The sequence below is a fragment of the Trachypithecus francoisi genome, unplaced genomic scaffold (assembly GCF_009764315.1).
Source record: "Trachypithecus francoisi isolate TF-2019V2 unplaced genomic scaffold, Tfra_2.0 Lachesis_group5, whole genome shotgun sequence".
NCBI lineage: Eukaryota > Metazoa > Chordata > Mammalia > Primates > Cercopithecidae > Trachypithecus > Trachypithecus francoisi.
The window spans coordinates 53,725,074-53,752,326 of NW_022681470.1; the positions used below are offsets into that span (position 1 = coordinate 53,725,074).

At 37.4% G+C, this 27,253-nt stretch overlaps 1 protein-coding gene across 1 annotated transcript in view; it reads right to left on the reverse strand.

The window, feature by feature from the left end:
• Positions 1 to 9,806, reverse strand: part of F13B (coagulation factor XIII B chain) — a 32,689-nt gene extending 22,883 nt beyond the window's left edge. The window contains exons 1-5 of the mRNA XM_033198463.1: positions 9,698 to 9,806; positions 5,199 to 5,399; positions 4,111 to 4,296; positions 3,232 to 3,408; positions 2,701 to 2,877 (exon numbers count right to left, since the gene is read on the reverse strand). Coding sequence (XP_033054354.1) covers positions 2,701 to 2,877; positions 3,232 to 3,408; positions 4,111 to 4,296; positions 5,199 to 5,399; positions 9,698 to 9,761 — 805 coding nt within the window. The 5' untranslated portion in view covers positions 9,762 to 9,806. The remainder of the gene's footprint in view (positions 1 to 2,700; positions 2,878 to 3,231; positions 3,409 to 4,110; positions 4,297 to 5,198; positions 5,400 to 9,697) is intronic.
• Positions 9,807 to 27,253: the final 17,447 nt, after the last annotated feature.

Below are 27,253 nucleotides of genomic sequence, written 5' to 3' on the forward strand. Positions count from 1 at the left end.
TCCTGATGTTAACTTTCTTGTGTGATAACTCTTTCCATGAGTAGGACCTGTAACTTGCTTCTAGCCCACAAAATACAGCAAAGATCATGGATTAGTATGTGATTATGTACACATAATTGTGTAACATCAGATTTTAACACCATTCTTGCCAAGAGACTCTCTCTCCTTGCTGGTTTTGAGGAAACAAGAAGCTACATCATGAGCTTCCAAAGCAGAAGGGTTGCAAGGCAAGGGCCAGCGGGCTGCCTTCAGTTAACAGCCACAAGAAACAGAGGCTCTCAGTTCAGCAGTCTGCAAAGCACTGAATGCTGTCAATAACCACAGTGAGTTTGGAAGAAGTCTTGCCCAGTCAAGCCTCAGATGAGACTTCAGTCCAGCTAACATCTCAATTGCAGCTTTGTTAGCCACGGATGCAGGGATCTGGTTAAGCCACACCCAGACTCCCAACCTACACACAATGGGAAATAATATTTGTGTTGTTTTAAGCTGCTGAGTTTGTGGTGACATTGTTATGCACCAATAGAACACTAAAGTAGCAGGCATTTTACATTCATTACCTTCTTTAGTCCTAAAATAACTTTATTAAGTAGGCACTATTATTTCTCCCATGTTATAGACAAACTAAAACTTATGAAGTAAATGAATTAAGAGCATGCAGCAGATCTGTTCTTGAACCCATGTCTGTTTAAATTAAAGTCTCCTACTCTAAAATACTGACCACACTACTTTCCTATTGCTGCTGTGATGAATTACAATTTAGTGGCTTAAAACAGCACAAATTTATCCTCTTACACTCCTGAAGGCCAGAAGTCCAGAGTCAGTTTCACTGGACTAAAATCGAGATATCAGAAGAGCTGCATTCCTGCTGGAGGCTTTGGAGGAGAATCAGCTACTTTGCCTTTTCTAACTTCTTGAAATTACCTGTATTCCTTGGCTCACAACCCCTTCCTCAAAACATTTCAACCTGTGGCTTCCTTTATCACATCTCCTGCTTCCTCTTCTATAGTCAATCTCCCTCTTCCTCCCTTTTATAAAAGCATTTCTGATTATATTTAGAGTCTGGATAGATAATTCCAGATAGTGTTCCTACCTTAAGACTGTTAACCTCAAAGTGTCTTTTATCATGTAAGGTAACATTTAGTGGTTCCCAGTATTAGAATGTGGTTATATTTTGGGAGAAGAGAGATATAATTCAGCCCACAACACTGCCTATTGTATGCCTAATGACTATTTACCGGAGAAAATAGGCTTGTTGTCATGCTGGCTAATTTGGAAGAGGAAAGGGGTATAAAAGGCCTTAAGTAGGTCTGCCATTTATTTTTGAAATAGCAATGTGGGAGGCCAAGGCAGGCTGATCACCTGAGGTCGGGAGTTCGAGACCAGCCTGACCAACATGGCAAAACCCTACCTCTACTAAAAACACAAAAAAATTAGCTGGATATGGTGGCTGACGCCTGTAGTCCCAGCTACTCAGGAGGCTGAGGCAGGAGAATCACTTGAACCTGGGAGGTGGAGGTTGCAGTGAGCTGAGATCGTACCACTGCACTCTAGCTTGGGAGACACAGCAAGACTCCATCTCAAAAATTAAAAAAAATAAAAAAAAAAAGGAATAATATGCTTTAAAAATTTTGCTTAAAAAATCTTCTCTACTACTATACCAAGGATGTCAAGCACGAATGAAAAATTATAAAATATTTAAAGTTACCGTACAGTGCATTTAGGGAATTATGATAGTTCTGGCAATCCCACTGCATTCCCATGGTCAGAGCCCTCATTTGTTTCCCCCAGCACCTGTTCCAAATCTTCACCACTTTCTTCCAAGTTGTACATTCACATCTTTCACCTGCCTGTCAATAGACATTATATCCCATATTACAGAACACAAAAAACTACTAACCCTATCCTCCCAATCCTCAAACTCCTATTTATCTCTTAAGACCCAATGTAAATATTAGCCATCACTTCTGTGAATGCTATTCCACAGCATACCAATCAGAATCCCTAATGTTTATTCCTGCACTTTGTACCTGAGTTGATTGTACCATTTGTCACATTAGAGCAATTTTTTTTTCATATCTGCAATTTTTTTTTTCATATCTTCTGCTAGATAGGACCATCCTCACATTAAATTGTATGTGTGTTTAAATAACTATGGATGTCTTCTGACAGGTAATTTCATTACCCGTTTGGACACATCCAGTAATAGAAATGTGACCATAGATATTACATTTTTGGGCAGCGTCTACTAGATGACCTCTTTTCCCATTTTCACTTCTGGGTATTAGTGTTCTGTTTTTTCTGCTTTCTACCTCGCTATTTTAGAGATTAATTTTTACATCTGGAAATATGTGGCAAATAAAGAGAAAGCATCCTTGCAGAGCTGCCAGATTGGGGTAATTAGGTCTAATAATTCCCAATAAGAAAAGCTATTCATTATAATAAGGGATTTAAAATGTATAATATATATTTTTAAATAATAAATTTAAAAGATATAGTCACTTACAAACTAATACAAAACAAGATTTATTCAGGTGGAATATATTAAAGATTGCTGAAAATAGCACTGATTTAAAAGACAATATTTACTTTAAAAATAGAACTCAGGAAAAAAATTAGAAATGACCACAGAAATTTTGTCAGAGCTAATAGAGGGTAAAGCTGATAAAGACATGGCATTTTGTATTAAATTTAAAAATTTACCTTCGCATACAGGAGATTCTGGGTACCAACCAAAGTTATAGCATTGAATTAAATCAGATCCACTTAGATAATAATTTTCATGACAGAAAAACTGAATGACATCTCCTTCTTCATAGGTTTGCTTTACAGGATGAAAATAACCATTTTCAATTAATCTTAAAGAAGAGCACTTTAATTCTACAAATAAAAGAATGAATAAAATTACAAACAAATATTTTTTTCTGCTACAACAAAATTCACTATTTACATGACATATCTAGAATAAAAATTAAATTTGCCAAAAAGCTTATGAATTCATTTTATATATTTGTTAAATATCATTAAGCTTATTCTAATTTAATCCTGTAAGCTAAAATGAATTTTTTCTACTTGGGAGCTTTCAATTATCAAAGACTACTATCAACATAATTAAAAATAAAGGCAAAAAAGCATGAAAAGATGAAACATAATTAGCATGACAACTTATATACACTTCTCTATGAGAAAAAGCTTTCAGAGTGAGAGTAGATTTTATTCCAAATGAGAACCTACTGGTACATTTTGGTGTGAGAGACCATCCGTATGTGAGACATTCTACCTCCTCTGTCTTCTTTCCTCCAGCTGTGTAGTAGCCAGTAGCACATTCATATTGTACTTTGTCTTTCACTTTGAATGTTTTCTGTGTTGTGGAATAATTTCCATTATATAATTCAGGAGCCAAACATGTTTCTAAAATTATAAAAATTATTTATTTTATAAATCTTTTTAGTAACCTAGAATATAAAAAAACAAAATGTGTTTTAACAGATCTTAAGAATATATAGTAAAATCAACTGTTAGTAAAATTGAAAAATAGCCCCAATTTTTCTTTACCTCTATTCTCTTTTTTCATACACTTTGTGACCTAACCCTACCAGCTTTCTGTTCTTAAAATTCTGGTCTACAAGTGCTTGACCAAAGGCCAAAATTCAGCTGAAGGCTTGTGCAGTAGCAATTGTGAAAGTATGTGCTGTCTATGCATTTTTACAATTTAAACAACTTACTAACAAAGTATACATATATTTAAATTATTGAACTATTTTTAAGTGTATCTGGCATTGGTTCACAACATAAAATAATGTACATGATCTTAAATTATTCTGTAATAAAGGAAATAGTGACATATAAGGAAAGAGCTTATTTTATTTTATTCCATTCCAATTCTTTTTATTGGTGCAAAGTAAGAACTATTGGTGTAGGTGTGTTGTAGGGATTGAGAACATTTGGATTAAGGAATCACCTAGTACTTGAAAAAAGTAATATCAACTTCCTGCATTGCAGACATAATGAAAAATAAATTCTATTAAATAATAGATATCAATATAAGCTTCAATACATTCAATATAAGCTTGACAAGCTCTTATCTTCAGTTTTAGGAAATGATTCTTATACCATGTTCTTTCCTACAGGTTGGTTGAGAAGACCATCCATCAGAGAGACATTGAACCACTTCTTCATCCTTCCCTCCAGTGGTTTTGTACCCTGAAGCGCAACCATAACGCATGTTCTCTTGAATTTTATACAATAACTTTGCATCAGAGATGTAACCATTACTCAGGTCAGGCTTAGTGCATTTTTCTATTGAAAAAAAAATTATTTGTTTAACTTAATGATGAAACTAAGCTTGTTTTTTACTAAATTGTAAAATTAAGCCAAAAGTATAATGTTATTATTAGCAATTTCATTTTGGAAATATCTGCATAATTTTTTTGAAATAATCTGCATGATTTTTGAAAATTAACACTGACTTTCTTTGTATTTAGTATTTTTAGTTCTTATAGTAATTTCTACCCCTACCACATCTACTTCTAGGTAGGTTTACTAGATATATCAACAGCAATAACCATATTCAACATTCTCTTTTAAATGAAACTGGCTCAGCCAAAGCCCCTTACTCTGGATCACCTGCCCTAGCAGAAGATCACTGATAGTTTGATGATAGTGTAGCCTGACATAAAATAATGAAATGAGTCAATTAGATTACCTTCTCACAAATTTGAACTCAAACTTTCAATTCAAAATTGAAAAACACATTTTTCAATGGGTATCATGAGAGAAGTTGGCACACAAAGGAGAGATGAGTCTTACAAATGATAAAGCATTAGAGTAGCAATCTTGCCCTTCCAGAGGCCAGTGTTTCAAGCATTTTTCTAGCATCCTATGCTTAATTATCAAAATAAATTTCTTGTTACTTAAAGTAAATTACATCTCTTTGCCTTGCAATGTGATAAATAATTTCAGTTATTACCCTAGTCCCTTCAACAGAGTATTATTAAAAACAGATAAATAACATTTTCATGTAAAAGCGTTATTTACTGGATTTCAAATTACGCCTTCATTTTGTAGAAAGACAGATTACTAGAGATTTTGTTCTTATCTACTAAAAGGTTTAACCGCTTTCTGTTTTTATTGGACCCCTATTTTTATATACAAATTTCTTTGAGTATTGCAACGTTGAGTGACACATCCAGCTGACTTACTGAAGCACCTTGGCTCTGGAGACCAGCCTTCTGTTGTACACGTGGTTCGCTCTTCTTGTCTTCCACTTTCGGTGGTATAACCAGCCAAGCAGAAAAATGACAATTTTTTGTCTACGCTCATTGGAAAGTAAAAGTTTTTAAAAGTATAGTAATACTGGGCAATTCTTCCATTTTCCACATGAGGAAAACCACAGGGTTTCTCTGAAATGAGTAAATGTCAAGCTGAAAATGGAAAAAGAAATCTAAAAACATAAATTTGTAATCAGGTGACAACACAAACTAAAAGTTTTTAGAGACACTTCAACTAGTACTTATTTTTCTTACTTAAATTTTCTTTTTTTTTTTTTTTTTTTTTTGAGACGGAGTCTCGCTCTGCCGCCCAGGCTGGAGTGCAGTGGCCGGATCTCAGCTCACTGCAAGCTCCGCCTCCTGGGTTTAGGCCATTCTCCTGCCTCAGCCTCCCGAGTAGCTGGGACTACAGGCGCCCGCCACCTCGCCCGGCTACCTTACTTAAATTTTCAAGGTACTTTTGTGATAATTCGAGCAGTCGTTTTATCATAACTGATCGGCAAATGACTTTAAACATCCAACAGTCAAGATAAAACTTAGCAGACCAATTTTTCAGAGAAGCTTTGCCTAACTTCGTAGAACAGGACTTTCATTTTTCTTCCTAGGGACAGAGTCTTCCTCAGTTATCCAGACTTCAGTGCAGTGCTGAAATATAGCTCACTGCCACCAGGAGCTCCTGGGCTTAAGCAAACCTCCTCTCCTGCAGCTAGGACGGCAGGTACATGCCACTACATCTGGCTAATTTTTGTTTTATCTTTTGTAGAAATGAGGGGTCTCACTCTGTTGCTAATGCTGGTCTCAAACTCCTGGACTCAAAGAACCCTTCTGCGTGGCCTCCCAAAGCACTAGGATTACAACAGTTGAGCCACTCCACCCTGCCTGCACTTCCTAATAGATATGTATTGCAAGTCACATATGTAATTTAAAAATTTCTAATAGTCACATTCATAAAAATACTAAGAAACAGTTGAAGTTAATTTTAATAATAGGTTTTCATTTAACCTAATATATTGAAAATATTTTACAATATTTTACGTTCTTTTTTTTCTTACTAACTCTTTAAAATCAACTATATATTTATACTTACAGAACATCTGATCTTGGACTAGGGACATTTTAAGTACTGTCTCCAATAGCTATATGTGGCTAATGGCCACTGTATTGGACAGTACAGTTCAGGAATAGATAAAATTTCTCCTTAACATATGCAAACTCATAAAAAATTTTGAAATAAATCAAATTTTTAAAGAAAAAAACAGACAACCAATTAAAACAAAGCAAGACTTGAGCAAGAGCTTTGCAAAATAGGATATTTAAATGGTTAGAGACCTGGTACTTAGCATTACTAGTCATCAGGGAAATGCAAATGTAAACCACCATGAGATAGTACTGCATATCCAATAGAACTGCTGAAATGAAAAAGACAAGTTATCTCAATGATTGTGAAAAAGTGAAGAAACTGGAACTTGCATATTTCTACAACTGAAAGTATAAATCAGTCCAAACTCTGTGAGAGAACACTTTTGCAATATATATTGGGGTAAAACATGTACAAACCATATTACCTAATTAAAAAAGCATATATTTGTACACCAAAAGACATGTAAAAGAATGCTTATAGCAGCACTATTCATATAGTCCCAAACTGGGAACAATCTAAATGCCTATAAATAATAGAAAAGATAAACACATTTTAGACTATGCATACAATGGAATATTATCCAAAACAGAAATGAACAAATGGTGAATCTCATAAACATAATATTGAGTGAAACAAGCCAATCACATATGAATTAATGTATACATTTGCATAACTTTTTAAAAGAAGACAAACTAATCCATGATAGTAGAAGTCAGAATGGTTACCTTTGGGGTTTAGTGCCTTAGAGGGATCATTTTTGTTTCTGGGGTGCTGTCACTGTTCTATATCTTGATCTGATGGTGTAAACTTTTATAAAAATATATATAAGTGTATCCTATGATCTTTGCATTTTTCTGATATATTATACTCCAAATAAAACATATATTTTAAAAATTTATCTTCATGTTGAAGATCTTAAAATCATAAAAACGCTTAAAAGAAAGAAATACTTGAACAATCCTAGGAGCTGTGTTGGGAGAAACATGGGCAGTCATGGATGGAAGAAGGCCTGGATCCAGTGTGATTACTCTAGCTTCAATGCCTTGGTTGATCACTGTATACCTTAATGCTACTGTGAGACATAAAAGAGTAGCAGTGCTAGCCTAGGTTTGAAGGAAATGGATGTGGAATGATGAGCAACAAAACTTCCGGCATCTGATGGAGCAGACAGAAAAACATGGGCAGGATGGTCCCCATTCTCTGAGAATTCTTCTCACCATTTTTCACACCCAAGCACCAAAGGAATTTACAATAAAAAGAGTTTTTCAAAATAGCAGTGCAATGGTGAATACACAAGGAATTTCCCTGGGGGGCACAGGTGCTTGTCAGGGAGGGGCAGCAAAATATTCTTTGCACAACAATCCTAGGTTGTGGCTTTAAAGACTCTGTCCTGTGATGTCTCCCTCCACCACCAGGATAGGCACATTACTTGTTAAGGTAGCTGGAATGCCTTGGAGAATATGAACTCCTGAGAAAAAATTAATGAGAAATGTAAGGAATATGCTAATAATATATAAACCAGGAAATCACAGACATCCGAACATATAAAAAAAGCATATGAAGAGATGGACACACTACTGATCAGAGAATGGTAAATAAATAAAAATGGGATATCACTTGATGAATAACCATATAGCAACCAGTATAAAAATGGACAATATGAGGTGTTGGTGAGGATGATGAGAAGCAACAATTTACATCCTCTCTCAGAGATGATATACTTCGAAACTGCCGTTCTGCAAAAGTAATCTCTCACTACTCACAGAAATCAAGTACAAGAATAGACTCAAGAATCCTACCTGTGAGTGAATACAGACTGACGATATTCTCACAGAAAGATAAGTTGGTTACATCGTAATATTCATTATAGAGCTATTTGTGGTAGAGAGAGCTATAATAACATGTTAAAACACTGTAGTAGGTCCCAGGGGAAACAGACTTCAAGATTGGGAATAAGGGGACAAAATGTGTAAGCTAAGCAAGAGTGAGATCTTTCATAGGCAAATAATAACTGCAAACCATGAAATGAGAAGTACAATTAATCCAATTCTTGCCCCTGAAGTGCACAATGGGAGTTGAGAGAAGCATGCAAAAATAAGATCATTGTCTCTGTCTTCAATCTGCTTAGTTTTTTGTTGCTGTGTAAAACAGCATTATAAACCTACAATAATTAGAAAATTGACTAGAATATTGCAATGTCTTTATGGTATGGATAACGGACAATTGTATCTGCTGGTATTTCCCTATTTAGACAGAAAAATAAAATCAAAAGAAATTCATGCAAAAATCATCCTATTATAGAATTAAAAGTATAAAATGAATTCTGTGGATTTCACTTTTATAATTTTAATTATAGATGTTTGGGTAGAAAATTTGTAGTAAACTATTCAACTAAAACACAATTAAAACTTATATATTTAATTTCAACAAATTCCCTAAGATGTTTATTTTAGAAAAGCTTTATTGCTGTAGCTTCCTTCTTTGTATGTTCACTCTTGCTAAGGCTAAGTGACCTCCCTGGATTCTTCATCCTACGGCCTGATAATATTGATAATGTTCCTAAACAACATACCCATGTATACTGCCTACCTTCCACTCTCACACTAATCTTACACACTGGGCAATCTGACTATAAAGCTTTCTAATAGGGAGTCCACAGGTGTTGGTTTGTTTGGAAAGTCCTGATTTACATGTGTTGTCCAAACAATTATTAATAGAGCCCCTCTTTTACTCTCTAAGTGTTCCTGTTTGTACAAGCAATTATATGGTTCACCCACTAACCACTACTTAATGTCTCCAACCGATGAATAATTCATTGGGATAAAAATCAACATCTCAAAAGTAGACAATATTTATGGCTGTTTCCTTTTCAAATTTCCCACATGAAACTTTCATCTTATGAACAGAATTAAAATTGTACAAGTTTTGTCAGTATTAGGAATGGATTCTAGCATAAATTTAGAATTAAAGTTAACATGTGACTTCAAAATGGACATATTGTTAGCCTGAAAACTTTTTCGAAGTATTTAGATCCTTGTCTCCTATGCCCCCTAGAGATACAAAGATTTTTGTTTCGTTTTGTTTTTCTAACTTATGCTACTGTAAGAACACTTTACTAATTTTGCTCAAAGGAAAATGTCTACATATTATAAAAAGCTATATTTATAAAATATATGTTATAAATTTGATATATGCAAATGAAAGAGTATACTAAAACTTGAGTTGTACAAATATTAGAATCTCCATTTATATGTTTTAGAGAATAAAGAATATTAAGAATTACTTTTACCTTCTGCATAGAGTTCTCCTGAGATTATCAATATGATGATAAAAGTCGGGTTTTTCAACCGCATCTTCAGTGGTGTGCTTCACAAAGATTTTAACAATTCTAAAGCACTAGGAACTTGTCATTAAGTACACAATACTTCTCTTGAGGAAAAAGTTAATAATTTATAACCTCTCTCTAAGTCCTTTTGTAACGAGTCTTATATTTCACTTAAAATATTTTGAAATAATGTTAAAATAACACAACTATATTAATTGGCATTACTTATCATGCCAGAGTCCAGTAAGAGTATTATAACTGATTATGGCAACAATAGCAACAGAATAAATAATTAACACAGGCTGCATAAAAAAACTAGGTAAATTTTCAACCTAAGTTCCCAACTGTCAATTCATAAAGTTCACTTGAGGCCATGAATCTTTACTAATATTGATCAGGTAAAAAGATGAACTTAGGAACATGAGATAATGGATACCTGATGTTGAAATATGTTGTTGCCTAGATTGCACTCCTTAAAGAGATATAGAACCATATTGTCTCAATGACAGAATAGTATTACTTATAATAGTAGTATTTGACATTTAGAGAGTTTCCACTTTGTGGCAGGTGGTGAGATCAGCACTATGCTACATCAACATCCATTCACGAGAAATGTTTAGAGTGTCCATGATATAGCAGGACATGTAACAGTTTTGAGGTATTTAGCAGTGAAAAAACTGGATTAAAATTATTGCCCTCATGGAGTTTACATACTAATGAGTTTTAATTTAAAATACAAAATAGGAAAAAGTGGTGAATAGGAAGCAGGACTAACTTGTAGCTCCCACTTGGATGGACAGAGCAGGATGTGGAGACTCGCATCATGAACTTTTGCTCCAAGAACTACTGCAGGGATATACCAGGAAAGCCAAGAGAATCCACAGACCCTCTGAAGGAAGTAGGTTGCTCCTGCATGAAACAGAAGACAGCCCACATACTGTGAATGCCCAAACTGTGAAAAGTGTGAAAGTGGTATTGTCCACCACTGAACACATACCTTTGGGGAACCTAAAGGTCTAGATCACGGAAAAAGGATTTGACCTGGAGCTGAGACAATTTAGAGAGCTGAGTGAAATACAGGGGTGGAGGAAGCAGGGAGTAACATCCCGTGGTCTCTGTGAGTCCCCAGAGAACCATTTCTGACTTGACTCACAGGGGCTGCCAGAGGAACTGGGAAAAGACCACAGGGAGAAGGAAACCTCCAGCTGAACTTTGTAACAATTCCAACCAAACACAAAGTTTCCTGGCCAGAACTCGTGAAAAAGCATGAATCTGGTGTGGGTGTGCAGACTTAACAGGTAGGGAGGCACAAAAGTCTGGCTTGCATTCTCAGCTGGGAGGCTGGTAGCCTGGGGCAAGTTCTCAATCCTGTTCCCCCACTGCCTGGAAACAAACTCGGTGCTTTTGGGAGGAACGCAGTAGAAGTGAGATTTGCTTGTTGGTTTGTGTGGGAGCTGGGTGGGGTGAGGTCTGTAACTGCCAGCTTTCCCCCACTTCCCTGACAACCTGCATGACACAGCAGAAGCAGCCATCATCCTCCTGGGAAGATAATGCCATTGACCTGGGAATCACACCCCCATTTCCCACAGAGCCACAACCGCCCTACCCAACACGAGTCTGAGCTCAGACATGCCTAACCCTGCCCCCACCTGATGGTCCTTCCCTACTCACCCTGGTAGCTGAAGACAAAGGTCATATTCTCTTGGAAGTTCTAGTGTCCCACCCACCACCTCATCCTCCCTCCCTTATACTACCACAGTTGATGCTCTCTTGAAAGCACTACCTCCCAGCAGGAGGCCACCTAGCAGGAAACTAGTGCATTAAACAACCGCAACTAAGGACCCTCACAGGCTTCATTTCACTCCCCTTCCACCTCTACTGGAACAGGTGCTGGTATCCATGACTGAGAGACCTAAAGACAGTTTACATCACAGGACTCTATGCAGACAACCCCCAGTACCAGCCCAGAGCCTGGTAGCCCTTCTCGTGGCTAGATCCAGAAAAGTAATAACAATCACTACAGTTTGGCTCTCGGGATGTCACATGCCTAGGAAAAGGGGGAGAATACTACATCAAGGGAGCACCCCGTGGAACAAAAGAATCTCAACAGCAGCCTTGAGCCCCAGATCTTCCCTCTGACATAGCCTACCCAAAAGAGAATAAACCAGGAAGATGATTTTGGTATTATGACAAAACAAGGTTCTGTATCACGTCCCAAAAATCACACTAGCTCATCAGCAATGGATCCAAACCAAGAAGAAATTCCTGAACTGCCAGAAAAAGAATTCAGGAGTTCAATTATTAAGTTAATCAAGAAGGCACCAGAGAAAGGTGAAATCCAACTTAAGGATATCAAAAAAATGATACAAGACATGAGCGGAGAAATCTTCAGTGAAATAGATAGCATAAATAAAAAACAATCACAACTTCAAGAAATAAAGAGCACACTTAGAGAAATGCAAAATGTACTGGAAAGTCTCAGCAATATAATAAAACAAGCGAAAGAAAGAACTTCAGAGCTTGAAGACAAGGTTTTCGAAGTAACCCAATCCAAAAAAGACAAAGAAAAAAAAATTAAGTGAACAAAGCCTCCAAGAAGTTTGGGATTATGTTAAATGACTAAACCTAAGAATAATTGGTGTTCCTGAGGAAGAAGAAAGATCTAAAATTTGGAAAACATATTTAGGGAAATAATTAAAAAAAAAAACAAACAAAAAATTTTCCCTGGCCTTGCTAGATATCTAGCCATCTGTATACAAGAAGCTCAAAGAACACTTGGGAAATTCATCATAAAAAGATCATTGCCGCTGGGCACAGTGACTCACTCCTGTAATCCCAGCACTTTGGGAGGCTGAAGCAGGTGGATCACGAGGTCGGAAGATCAAGGCCATCTTGGCCAACATGGTGAAACCCCGTCTCAACCAAAATACAAAAAAAAAAAAAAAATTAGCCGAGGATGGTGGCATTTGCCTGTAATCCCAGCTACTTGGGAAGCTGAGGCAGGGGAATCGCTTGAACCCTGGAGGTGGAGGTTGTGGAGATCGTGCCACTGCACTCTAGGCTGGAAACAGAGCAAGACTCTGTTTCAAAAAAAAAAAAAAAGATTATAGCAGAATGTGGTCGCTCATGCCTGTAATCCCAACACGTTAGGAGGCTGAGGTGGGTGGATCATGAGGTCAAGAGATCAAGACCATCCTGGCCAACATGATGAAACCCCATCTTTACTAAAAATACAAAAATTAGCTGGAGGTGGTGCTGTATCTGTAGTCCTAGCTACTTGGGAGGCTGAGGCAGGAGAGTCACTTGAACCCAGGAGGTGGAGGTTGCAGTGAGCTGTGATCGCACCACTGCACTCCAGCCTGGCAACAGAGCGAGACATCATCTCAAAAAAAAAAAAGATCATCACCTAGGCACATAGTCATCAGGTTATCTGAAGTCAAGAAAAAAGGATCTTAAGAACCGTGGCAAAAGCACCCGGTAACAAGTAAAAGAAAAACCTCTCAGATTCACAGCAGATTTCTAAGCAGAAATCCTATAAACTAGAAGGGATTGGGGACCTATCTTCAGCCTCCTTAAAAAAATAATTATCAGCTAAGAATTTTGTATCCAGAAAAGCTAAGCTTCATAAGTGAAGGAAAGATACAGCCTTTTTTAGACAAACAGATGCTGAGAGAATTTGCCACTACCAAGCCAGCAATACAAGAACTGCTGAAAGAAACTCTAAATCTTGAAACAAATCCTGGAAACACAACAAAACAGAACTTCATTAAGGCATGAATCTCACAGGACCTATAAAACAAAAATACAGTAAATAAATAAATAAATACTTAAATAAATAAAATCAAGGTATTCAGGCAACAAATAGCGTGATGAGTGGAATGGTACCTCACATCTCAATACTAATGTTGAATGTAAATGGCCTAAATGTTCCACTTAAAAGATACAGAATTGCAGAATGGATAAGAATTCACCAACCAACTATCTGCCGCCTTTAAAAGACTCACCTAACACATAAGGACTCACATAAACTTAAGGTAAAGGGGTGTAAAAAGAAACTCCATGCAAATGGACACCAAAAGTGAGCAGAAGTAGCTCTTCTTATATCAGACAAAACAAACTTTAAAGCAACTGCAGTTAAGAAAGACAAAGAGAAGAAGAGAGGGGGGGCGGAGCAAGATGGCCGAATAGGAACAGCTCCAGTCTCCAACTCCCAGCGCGAGCGACACAGAAGACCGGTGATTTCTGCATTTTCAACTGAGGTACTGGGGTCATCTCTCTAGGGAGTGCCGGACAATCGGTGCGGGTCAGCTGCTGCAGCCTGACCAGCCTGAGCTGAAGCAGGGCGAGGCATCGCCTCACCTGGAAGCGCAAGGGGGAAGGAAATCCCTTTTCCTAGCCAGGGGAACTGAGACACACAACACCTGGAAAATCGGGTAACTCCCACCCCAATACTGCGCTTTAAGGAAACAGGCACACCAGGAGAATATATCCCACACCTGGCCGGGAGGGTCCCACGCCCACGGAGCCTCCCTCACTGCTAACACAGCTGTCTGCGGCGATCTATCCGCAAGGCAGCAGCCAGGCTGGGGGAGGGGCGCCCGCCATTGCTGAGGCTTAAGTAGGTAAACAAAGCCGCTGGGAAGCTCGAACTGGGTGGAGCTCACAGCAGCTCAAGGAAGCCTGCCTGTCTCTGTAGACTCTACCGCTGCGGACAGCGCACAGCTGCAGTCCATTAAGGGAAAGAGCGGGGCCGCTGCAGACCCGAACGACTCTGTCTGACAGCTTTGGGGAGAGCCGTGGATCTCCTAACACGGAGGTTGAGATCTGAGAACGGACAGACTGCCTGCTCAGGTGGGTCCCTGACCCCTGAGTAGCCTAGCTGGGAGACATCCCCTACTAGGGGCAGTCTGATACCCCACACCTCACAGGGTGGCGTCACCCCTGAGAGGAAACTTCCAAAGAAAGAATCAGACAGGTACACTCGCTGTTCAGCAATATTCTATCTTCGGCAACCTCTGCTGCTGATACCCAGGCAAACAGGGTCTGGAGTGGACCTCAAGCAATCTCTAACAGACCAACAGACAGTCCTTCTGACTGTCAGACGGAAAACTATCAAACAGGAAGGACACCTATACCAAAACCCCATGAGTACGTCACCATCATCAAAGTCCAGAGACAGATAAAACCACAAAGATGGGGAAGAAGCAGGGCAGAAAAGCTGGAAATTCAAAAAATAAGAGCGCATCTCCCCCTGCAAAGGAGCGCAGCCCATCGCCAGCAATGGATCAAAGCTGGTCAGAGAATGACTTTGACGAGATGAGAGAAGAAGGCTTCAGTCCATCAAACCTCTCAGAGCTAAAGGAGGAATTATGTACCCAGCGCAAAGAAACTAAAAATCTTGAAAAAAAAGTGGAAGAATTGACAGCTAGACTAATTAATGCAGAGAAGATCATAAACGAAATGACAGAGATGAAAACCATGACACGAGAAATACGTGACAAATGCACAAGCTTCGGTAACCGACTCGATCAACTGGAGGAAAGAGTATCAGCGATTGAGGATCAAATGAATGAAATGAAGCGAGAAGAGAAACCAAAAGAAAAAAGAAGAAAAAGAAATGAACAAAGCCTGCAAGAAGTATGGGATTATGTAAAAAGACCAAATCTACGTCTGATTGGGGTGCCTGAAAGTGAGGGGGAAAATGGAACCAAGTTGGAAAACACTCTTCAGGATATCATCCAGGAGAACTTCCCCAACCTAGTAGGGCAGGCCAACATTCAAATTCAGGAAATACAGAGAACGCCACAAAGATACTCCTCCAGAAGAGCAACTCCAAGACACATAATTGCCAGATTCACCAAAGTTGAAATGAAGGAAAAAATCTTAAGGGCAGCCAGAGAGAAAGGTCGGGTTACCCACAAAGGGAAGCCCATCAGAATAACAGCAGACCTCTCGGCAGAAACTCTACAAGCCAGAAGAGAGTGGGGGCCAATACTCAACGTTCTTAAAGAAAAGAATTTTCAACCGAGAATTTCATATCCAGCCAAACTAAGTTTCATCAGTGAAGGAGAAATAAAATCCTTTACAGATAAGCAAATGCTTAGAGATTTTGTCACCACCAGGCCTGCCTTACAAGAGACCCTGAAGGAAGCCCTAAACATGGAAAGGAACAACCGGTACCAGCCATTGCAAAAACATGCCAAAATGTAAAGACCATCGAGGCTAGGAAGAAACTGTATCAACTAACGAGCAAAATAACCAGTTAATATCATAATGACAGGATCAAGTTCACACATAACAATATTAACCTTAAATGTCAATGGACTAAATGCTCCAATTAAAAGACACAGACTGGCAAACTGGATCAAGAGTCAAGACCCATCAGTCTGCTGTATTCAGGAGACCCATCTCACATGCAGAGACATACATAGGCTCAAAATAAAGGGATGGAGGAAGATCTACCAAGCAAATGGAGAACAAAAAAAGCAGGGGTTGCAATCCTAGTCTCTGATAAAACAGACTTTAAGCCATCAAAGATCAAAAGAGACAAAGAAGGCCATTACATAATGGTAAAGGGATCAATTCAACAGGAAGAGCTAACTCTCCTAAATATATATGCACCCAATACAGGAGCACCCAGATTCATAAAGCAAGTCCTTAGAGACCTACAAGAGACTTAGACTCCCATACAATAATAATGGGAGACTTCAACACTCCACTGTCAACATTAGACAGATCAACGAGACAGAAAGTTAACAAGGATATCCAGGAATTGAACTCATCTCTGCACCAAGCGGACCTAATAGACATCTATAGAATTCTCCACCCCAAATCAACAGAATATACATTCTTCTCAGCACCACATCGCACTTATTCCAAAATTGACCACATAATTGGAAGTAAAGCACTCCTCAGCAAATGTACAAGAACAGAAATTATAACAAACTGTCTCTCAGACCACAGTGCAATCAAACTAGAACTCAGGACTAAGAAACTCAATCCAAACCGCTCAACTACATGGAAACTGAACAACCTGCTCCTGAATGACTACTGGGTACATAACGAAATGAAAGCAGAAATAAAGATGTTCTTTGAAACCAATGAGAACAAAGATACAACATACCAGAATCTCTGGGACACATTTAAAGCAGTGTGTAGAGGGAAATTTATAGCACTAAATGCCCACAAGAGAAAGCAGGAGAGATCTAAAATTGACACTCTAACATCACAATTAAAAGAACTAGAGAGGCAAGAGCAAACACATTCAAAAGCTAGCAGAAGGCAAGAAATAACTAAGATCAGAGCAGAACTGAAGGAGATAGAGACACAAAAAACCCTGCAAAAAATCAATGAATCCAGGAGTTGGTTTTTTGAAAAGATCAACAAAATTGACAGACCGCTAGCTAGACTAATAAAGAAGAAAAGAGAGAAGAATCAAATAGACGCAATAAAAAATGATAAAGGGGATATCACCACCGACCCCACAGAAATACAAACACCATCAGAGAATACTATAATGCCTCTACGCAAATCAACTAGAAAATCTAGAAGAAATGGATAATTTCCTGGACACTTACACTCTCCCAAGACTAAACCAGGAAGAAGTTGAATCCCTGAATAGACCAATAGCAGGCTCTGAAATTGAGGCAACAATTAATAGCCTACCCACCAAAAAAAGTCCAGGACCAGATGAATTCACAGCTGAATTCTACCAGAGGTACAAGGAGGAGCTGGTACCATTCCTTCTGAAACTATTTCAATCAATAGAAAAAGAGGGAATCCTCCCTAACTCTTTTTATGAGGCCAACATCATCCTGATACCAAAGCCTGGCAGAGACACAACAAAAAAAGAGAATTTTAGACCAATATCCCTGATGAACATCGATGCAAAAATCCTCAATAAAATACTGGCAAACCGGATTCAGCAGCACATCAAAAAGCTTATCCACCATGATCAAGTGGGCTTCATCCCTGGGATGCAAGGCTGGTTCAACATTCGCAAATCAATAAACGTAATCCAGCATATAAACAGAACCAAAGACAAGAACCACATAATTATCTCAATAGATGCAGAAAAGGCTTTTGACAAAATTCAACAGCCCTTTATGCTAAAAACGCTCAATAAATTTGGTATTGATGGAACGTACCTCAAAATAATAAGAGCTATTTATGACAAACCCACAGCTAATATCATACTGAATGGGCAAAAACTGGAAAAATTCCCTTTGAAAACTGGCACAAGACAGGGATGCCCTCTCTCACCACTCCTATTCAACATAGTGTTGGAAGTTCTGGCTAGGGCAATCAGGCAAGAGAAAGAAATCAAGGGTATCCAGTTAGGAAAAGAAGAAGTCAAATTGTCCCTGTTTGCAGATGACATGATTGTATATTTAGAAAACCCCATCGTCTCAGCCCAAAATCTCCTTAAGCTGATAAGCAACTTCAGCAAAGTCTCAGGATACAAAATTAATGTGCAAAAATCACAAGCATTCTTATACACCAGTAACAGACAAGCAGAGAGCCAAATCAGGAATGAACTTCCATTCACAATTGCTTCAAAGAGAATAAAATACCTAGGAATCCAGCTTACAAGGGATGTCAAGGACCTCTTCAAGGAGAACTACAAACCACTGCTCAGTGAAATCAAAGAGGACACAAACAAATGGAAGAACATACCATGCTCATGGATAGGAAGAATCAATATCGTGAAAATGGCCATACTGCCCAAGGTGATTTATAGATTCAATGCCATCCCCATCAAGCTACCAATGACTTTCTTCACAGAATTGGAAAAAACTGCTTTAAAGTTCATATGGAACCAAAAAAGAGCCCGCATTGCCAAGACAATCCTAAGTCAAAAGGACAAAGCTGGAGGCGTCACGCTACCTGACTTCAAACTATACTACAAGGCTACAGTAACCAAAACAGCATGGTACTGGTACCACAACAGAGATATAGACCAATGGAACAGAACAGAGTCCTCAGAAATAATACCACACATCTACAGCCATCTGATCTTTGACAAACCTGAGAGAAACAAGAAATGGGGAAAGGATTCCCTATTTAATAAATGGTGCTGGGAAAATTGGCTAGCCATAAGTAGAAAGCTGAAACTGGATCCTTTCCTTACCCCTTATACGAAAATTAATTCAAGATGGATTAGAGACTTAAATGTTAGACCTAATACCATAAAAACCCTAGAAGAAAATCTAGGTAGTACCATTCAGGACATAGGCATGGGCAAGGACTTCATGTCTAAAACACCAAAAGCAACGGCAGCAAAAGCAAAAATTGACACATGGGATCTAATTAAACTAAAGAGCTTTTGCACAGCTAAAGAAACTACCATCAGAGTGAACAGGCAACCTACAGAATGGGAAAAAATTTTTGCAACCTAGTCATCTGACAAAGGGCTAATATCCAGAATCTACAAAGAACTCAAACAAATATACAAGAAAAAAACAAACACCCCATCAAAAAGTGGGGAAAGGATATGAACAGACATTTCTCAAAAGAAGACATCCATACAGCCAACAGACACATGAAAAAATGCTCATCATCACTCGCCATCAGAGAAATGCAAATCAAAACTACAATGAGATACCATCTCACACCAGTTAGAATGGCAATCATTAAGAAGTCAGGAAACAACAGGTGTTGGAGAGGATGTGGAGAAATAGGAACACTTTTACACTGTTGGTGGGATTGTAAACTAGTTCAACCATTATGGAAAACAGTATGGCGATTCCTCAAGGATCTAGAACTAGATGTACCATATGACCCAGCCATCCCACTACTGGGTATATACCCAAAGGATTATAAATTACTCTACTACAAAGACACATGCACACGTATGTTTATTGCGGCACTATTCACAATAGCAAAGACTTGGAATCAACCCAAATGTCCATCTGTGACAGACTGGATTAAGAAAATGTGGCACATATACACCATGGAATACTATGCAGCCATAAAAAAGGATGAGTTTGCATCCTTTGTAGGGACATGGATGCAGCTGGAAACCATCATTCTTAGCAAACTATCACAAGAAGAGAAACCAAACACCGCATGTTCTCACTCATAGGTGGGAACTGAACAATGAGATCACTTGGACTCGGGAAGGGGAACATCACACACTGGGGCCTATCATGGGGAGGGGGGAGGAGGGAGGGATTGCATTGGGGAGTTATACATGATATAAACGTCATGCACATGTACCCTAGAACTTAAAGTATAATAAAAAAAAAAAAGAAAAGAAAGACAAAGAAGGACATTATATAATGATAAAAGGCCTTGTCCAATAGGAAAATATCAAAATCCTAATTATACATGCACCTAACACTGGAACTCCCAAATTTATAAAACAATTACTATTAGACCTAAGAAATGAGACAGACAGCAACACCATACTAGTGGGGACTTCAGTACTCCACTAGATATGTCACCAAGACAGAAAGTCAACAACAACAACAACAACAAAATGGATTCAAACTATACCCTGGGACAAATGGACTTAACAGATAGATACAGAATATTCTACCCAACAACCACAGAATATACATTGTATTCATCAGCACATGGAACTTTCTACAAGATAGACCATATGATAGGCAATAAAACAAACCTCAATAAATTAAAAAAATTATATCAAACACTGTCTCAGACCACAGTGGAATAAAGTGAAAACTAACTCCAAAAGGAATCTCAAAAACCATGCTAATACATGGAAACTAAATAACTTGTTCCTGAATGATAACTAGTCCAACAATGAAAGACGGAAATTAAAAAATTATTTGGACTGAATAACAATAGTGACACAACCTATCAAAACCTCTGGGATACAGTAAAGGCGATGCCAAGAGGAAAGTCTGTTGTCCCAAAGGCCTACATCAAAAAGTCTGAAAGAGCACCAACAGATAATTTAAGGTCACACCTCAAGGAACTAGAGAAATAAGAACAAACCAAACCTAAGCCCAGCAGAAGAAAGGAAATAACCAAGATCAGAGCAGAACTAAATGAAATTGAAACAAAAAAAACTTGTTTTAAATATGAATGAAACAAGAAGCTGGTTCTTTGAAAAGATAAATAAAATTGACAGACCATTAGATTAACTACGAATAACCAAGAAAAGAAGGAATAAAATCCAAATAAGCTCAATTAGAAATGAAACTGGAGATACTACAACTGACACCACAGAAATACAAAAGGTCATTCAAAGCTACTATGAACACCGTTACATGCATAAACTAGAAAACCTAGAATAGATGAATAAATTCCTGGAAAAATACAACCCTGTTGGCTTAAATCAGGAAGTATTAGATACCCTGAATAGATCAATAACAAGCAGTGAGATTGAAGTGATAATAAAAAAAAAATTACCAACAAAAAAGTCCAGGGCCAGATGGATTCACAACAGAATTCTATGAGACACTCAAAGAAAAAATTGGTGCCAATCCTATTGACACCATTTCACAAGACAGAGAAAAAGGGAATCCTCTCTAATTCATTCTATGAAGCCAGGATCACCCTAACACCAAAACCAAGAAAGGACATAACCAAAAAAGAAAAATACGGACCAATATCCCTGGTGAACACAGAAATAAAAATCCTTAACAAAATACTAGCTAACTGAATCCAACAACATATCAAAAAGATAATTCACCATTATCAAATGGGTTTCATACCAGGCATGCAGGGATTGTTTAACATACCCAAGTCAGTAAATGTGATACACCACATAAACAGAGTTAAAAACAAAATCACATGATCATCTCAGTAAATACAGTAAAAGCATTTGACAAAATCCAGCATTCCTTTATAATTAAAATGCTTAGTGAAATTGGCATGCAAGGGGCATATCTCAATGTAATAAAAGCCATCTATGATGAACCCACAACCAACATAATACTGAATGGGGAAATGTTGAAAGCATTCCATCTGAAAACTGGAACAAGATAAGGATGCCCACTCTCACCACTTTTCTTCAACATAGTGCTGGAAGTCCTCGCTAGAAAAATCAGACAAGAGAAAGAAATAAAGGGCAACAAAATCTGTAAAGAGGAAGTCAAACTGTCACTGTTTGCTGATGATATATTTGTATACCTAGAAAACCCTAAAGACTCCTCCAGAAAGCTCCTGGAACTGATGAAAGAATTCAGCAATGCTTCTGGATACAAAATTAATGTACACAAATCAGCAGCTCTCCTATACACCAAGAGCAACCAAGCTGAGGATCAAATCAAGAACTCAACTCCTTTCACAATAGCTGCAAAAAAAAAAAAAAATACTTAGGAATATACCTAACCAGAAAGGTGAAAGGCCTCTACAAGGAAAACTACAAAACACAGCTGAAAGAAATCATAGATGACACAAATGGAAACACATCCCATGCTCATGGATGGGTAGAATCAATATTGTGAAAATGACCATACTGCCAAAAGCAATTTACAAATTCAAGGCAATTTCCATCAAAATACCATCATCATTCTTCACAGAACTCGAAAAAGCAATCCTAAAATGTATATGAAACCAAAAAGAGAGCTTGCATACCCAAAGCAAGACTAAGCAAAAAGAACAAATTTGGAGGCATCACATGACCCAACTTCAAACTATACTATAAGGTCGTAGGCACCAAAACAGCATGGTACTGGTATAAAAATAGGCACATAGACCAATGGAACAGAATGGAGAACCCGGAAATAAACCCAAATAGTTACAGCCAACTGATCTTCAACAAGGCAAACAAAAACATAAAGTGGGGAAAGGACCCCCTATTCAACAAATGGTGCTGGGATAATTGTCAAGCCATTTGTAGGAGAATAAAACTGGATACTCATCTCTCACCTTATACAAAAAAAAAATCAATTCAAGATGGATCAAGGATTTAAATCTAAAACCTGAAACAATAAAAATTCTAGAAGATAACATTGGAAAAATCGTTCTAGACATTGGCTTAGGCAAAGACTTCATGACCAAGAACCCAAAAGCAAATGCAACAAAAACAAATAAACAGATGGGACTTAATTAAACTAAAGAGCTTCTGCATGGCAAAAGGAACAGTCAGCAGAATAAACAGACAATCCTCAAATGGGAGAAAATCTTCACAATCTATGCATTTGACAAAGGACTAATATCTAGAATCTACAAAGAACTTAAACAAATTAGCAATAAAAAAAAAAAGTCCCATCAAAAAGTAGGCTAAGGACACAAATAGACAATTCTCAAAGGAACCACAATGTGATACCACCTTACTCCTTTAACGGCCATAATCAAAAAATAATAACAATAGATGTTGGTGTGGATTCAGTGAAAAGGGAACACTTCTACACTACTGATGGGAATGTAAACTGGTACAACCACTGTGGAAAACAGTGTGGAGATTCCTTAAAGAAATAAAAGTAGAACTACCATTTGATCCAGCAATCCAATTACTGGGTATTTACCCAGAGGAAAATAAATCTTTATACAAAAAAGATACTTGCACAAGCATGTTAATAGCATCACAATTCACAATTGCAAAAATATGGAACCAGCCCAAATGTCCATCAACATCAATCAATGAGTGGATTAAAAAAATTGTGGTATATATACAGAATGGAATACTACTCAGCCATGAAAGGAGTTAATGGCATTCACAGCAACATGAATGGAACTGGAGACTATTACTCTAAGTGAAGTAACTCAGAAATGGAAAGCCAAATATCATATGTTCTCACTCATAATTGGGAGCTAAGCTACGAGGATGCAAAGGCATAAGAATGATGCAATGGATTTGGGGGATTCTGGGGAAAGATGGAAGGGGGCTGAGGGATAAAAGACTACAAATTGGGTTCAATGTATACTGGTTGGGTGATGGGTGCACCAAAATCTCACAGATCACCGCTAAAGAACTTACTCATGTAACCAAATACCACCTGTTCCCCAATAACCAATGGAAATAAAAATAAAATAAAATAGAGTACAAAATAATTCTGCAAGGCAGAAGCTATTATTATTTCAATTTTGTAATTTGTATTGAAATATAATATATTAACAGAAAAGTGTACATATGTTAAGAATTCTCACAAATTTAAAACATTCATGAATCCAGAACCTAGAACAAAGAAGGAATATACCACCACTGCAAAATCCCCCTCCCAAGTTACTGCCTACATCTACTCCAGTGTTAAACATTATCTTGACTTCTAATAGCATAGATCAATCAGTAGTTTTATATTATATAAATGGAATCATATGGGAAATACATGTATATTTTTATGTCTGGTTCCTTTTGTGTAACATTTTGGTTCTGAGGTTCATCCATATTTGAGGGTATAGTAGATAGCAACTTTTCTAAATAGTATTACATTCTGTAAATATGCCATAATTATCCATTCAACTATTTATGTAAATTTGTGTTACAATTTATAAAAATAATTGACATCTGCTTATTTTCAAATTTTTTTCACACAAAACCTCTACCTAGATGCTATCATTAACATTTTGCTATCGTTTTCTTATTAATTTTTAAATGCTTCAATTAACCTAATTTTTAAACAACAGGTCTCCAGAATGTATTCATTTTGCATAACTGAAACTTTGTAGCCTTTGACCAAAACCTCTTTATTTTCTCTGGCCTGCAGTACCCTAGCAACCATCATTTTACTCTCTACTTCCACTTGTTTGACTATTTTAAATTCCACATATAAATGAGAGTATAGAGTATTTGTCTTTCTGTGTCTGGTTATTTCACACCACATATGCCCTTCAGGTCCATCCTTGTTGCTGTCAATGGCAGGATTTTCTTCTTTTTTCAAGGCTGTATAATATGTCATTGTATGCATATAAAGTTGACCCTTAAAAAATGTGGGGGTTAGGACTGCTGACTCTCTGCACAGTCAAAATTCTACATATAACTTTTGACTCCCCCAAAACTTGACCACTAATACCATGTTGTGAACTGAAAGCCTTACCAATAACATAAATAGATGATTAACACACATTTTTTGTTATATGTGTTATAGACCATATTCTTACAATAGAGTAAGCTAGAGGAAAGAAAATGTAACTAACACAATCATAAAAAGAGGAAATATATTTACTAAGTGAAAGTTGATCATCATAAAGGCCTTATCCTTGTCATCTTCATGTTGATAAAAGGAGGGGTTGTTCTTGGTGTCTCAGGAGTGGCAGAGGCAAAAGAAGTGGAAGAAATGGAAGTGCAAGCAGGAGAGGCAGGCAAACTTTGTGTAACTTTATGGAAATGCATTATAATGTCTGATGTTTTGTTTTAACATTTCTCTAAAAATGTTTCTACACAGTACCAATCTTTCTTTCACCATTTGCTTTAGTTTCTCTGCCCATATCATAGAAGGGTTCATGTCATAAAAGAAGACAAAAGTAGTCTTAAATAATCAGAACCTTTCTGCCAGATTGTGTAATGTAAATTTGTTTTCTGGCACTGCTTCTTTTATATCTTCTTCCTCATCATTTGGCACTGGTTCAGAAGCACTTTTCTCCATCAAGTCTTCTATTAATTTCTCTGCTGTGGTGTCCATTACCTCTTGAATTTCTACAAAATTCATATATTTAAACCTTTCGCCCCTTACCTTTTGTTTTTTTCTTTTGCCATATCCACACTGTTCCTTGATTGGCTCTATTGTAAATCCTGTGAAGGTATGCACATCTAGACAGTTCTCTGCAGCAGGAATTTATTGTTTTATGATCGATGGCATTCAGAGCTGGTTATATAACAACAATGACATCTTCAGCAGTGTAATTCTTCCATATTTTTATGATGCTCTTTTTTTCGGGGTTCTCTATCTGCGTGCTCTTCCAGAGCATTGACAACCTTTTCCGTATGGTAATGTGGGTAATGAGCCTTAAAGGTCCTTATTACCCCCTGATCTAGAGGCCAAATTAGAGTTGTATTTGGGGAAAGAAGACGACTTCTACCTCTTCGTTATTGAACTCATGGGGTTTTGCATGGCTAGGGTCATTGTCCAATATCAAAAGAACATTAATAGGCAGTTCCTTACTGGCAAGGTACTTCCTAGCTTCAGGGACAAAGCATCCATGGAGGCAATCCAGAAAAAGGGTTCTCATTGTTCAACCACGGTTCTCTTGTTGTACAACCAAGAGACTGGCAACAGGTGTTTCTCTTTTCCTTTCAAGGCTCAGGAGTTACCAACTTTATAGATAAGGGTAGTCCTGATCATAAACCTGACTGCATTTACAGTAAATGGTAGAGTTAGCATACCCCTTCCTGCCTTAAATCTTGGTACTTGCTTGTCTTCCTTACTAATTAATGTCCTTTGTGTCAGTTTTTTCTATTTAGACCATTTTTGTCTGCATTTAAAATGCATTCAGGCAGATATCCTTTCTTCTCAACGATTTTCTTAATGGCACCTGGGAACTCATCTGCTGTTTCTAGGTTGGCAGAAGCTACTTCTGTTTTCTTGACATTTTTAAAACCAAAACTTTTTCTAAAATTATCAAATTATCTTTTGTTGTCGTTAAATATTTTCCAGCTTTAAATCCTTTACTTCCCTTTGGCTGTAAGTTGTCATATAACAACTTTTTTTTTTTTTACAAATTAGATTATAGCCTATAAGGGTGACTTTCCTTTAACAATCATGCACCTACATAAAAGATACATTCTCAATACAGAAAGATATTTTGCAAAAAGTGCAAGATTTTTGTGCCTGTTGGTATAGATGCAGTGATGGCTATCCAAATTTCCTTTTCTTTCTTTACAATGTTCCTTATCCTAGATTCATTTACCTTGAAATTGTGGGCAATTTCATCTGCAGACCTCAATCTGCAGTACATATCAAGCAATTCAACCTTTTCTTTTAATATCATGACTTTTATTTGCTTCTGGGGAGCCCTTGCAGTATCACTAGTAGCACTTGGTATGTGTTCCCTGTTGCTATTCAACGTTTACAGTATTGCACTAAATATAAACAAGAATACACAAAAACCACAAGAGATCCCTTTTTACTGCAATACACAATTTACTGGAGTGATGAACTGCTCACATGGAAATGATTAGCATCACATGACATTTTAAGCAGATACTACAGTGGAGCTCACTACACAATAACAGGAGGTGGCTATGAAATTATTGCAGAAGTACAGTATATATTACAATTAATTTTATGTGGTTATGATTTAATACTGCATACTTATGCTTATTTACATTTATCTCAACTGTGAATGGTCTCATGTATGGTCTGCAAGTGTTTGTGTGTGTACATTTTAATGCATTTTGACTTTTTACAATAGATTTGTGTATATTTTATGGTAGCATATAATAAAAGACTATTATCTACATATATTTATGCATGCATGGTATATCTAACTTTTTCTTAATGTTTTTAATGTTTCTAGGTTACACAGTTTACCTGCATGTTTTTTCATATTGTCACAAATTTCCAAAAAGTTTTCCAACACGTGTATTGAAAAAAATTTGCATAGGAGTGCACTTACATGGTTCAAACCCGTGTTATTAAAGAGTCAACTGTACTGCTTTTGAAAATT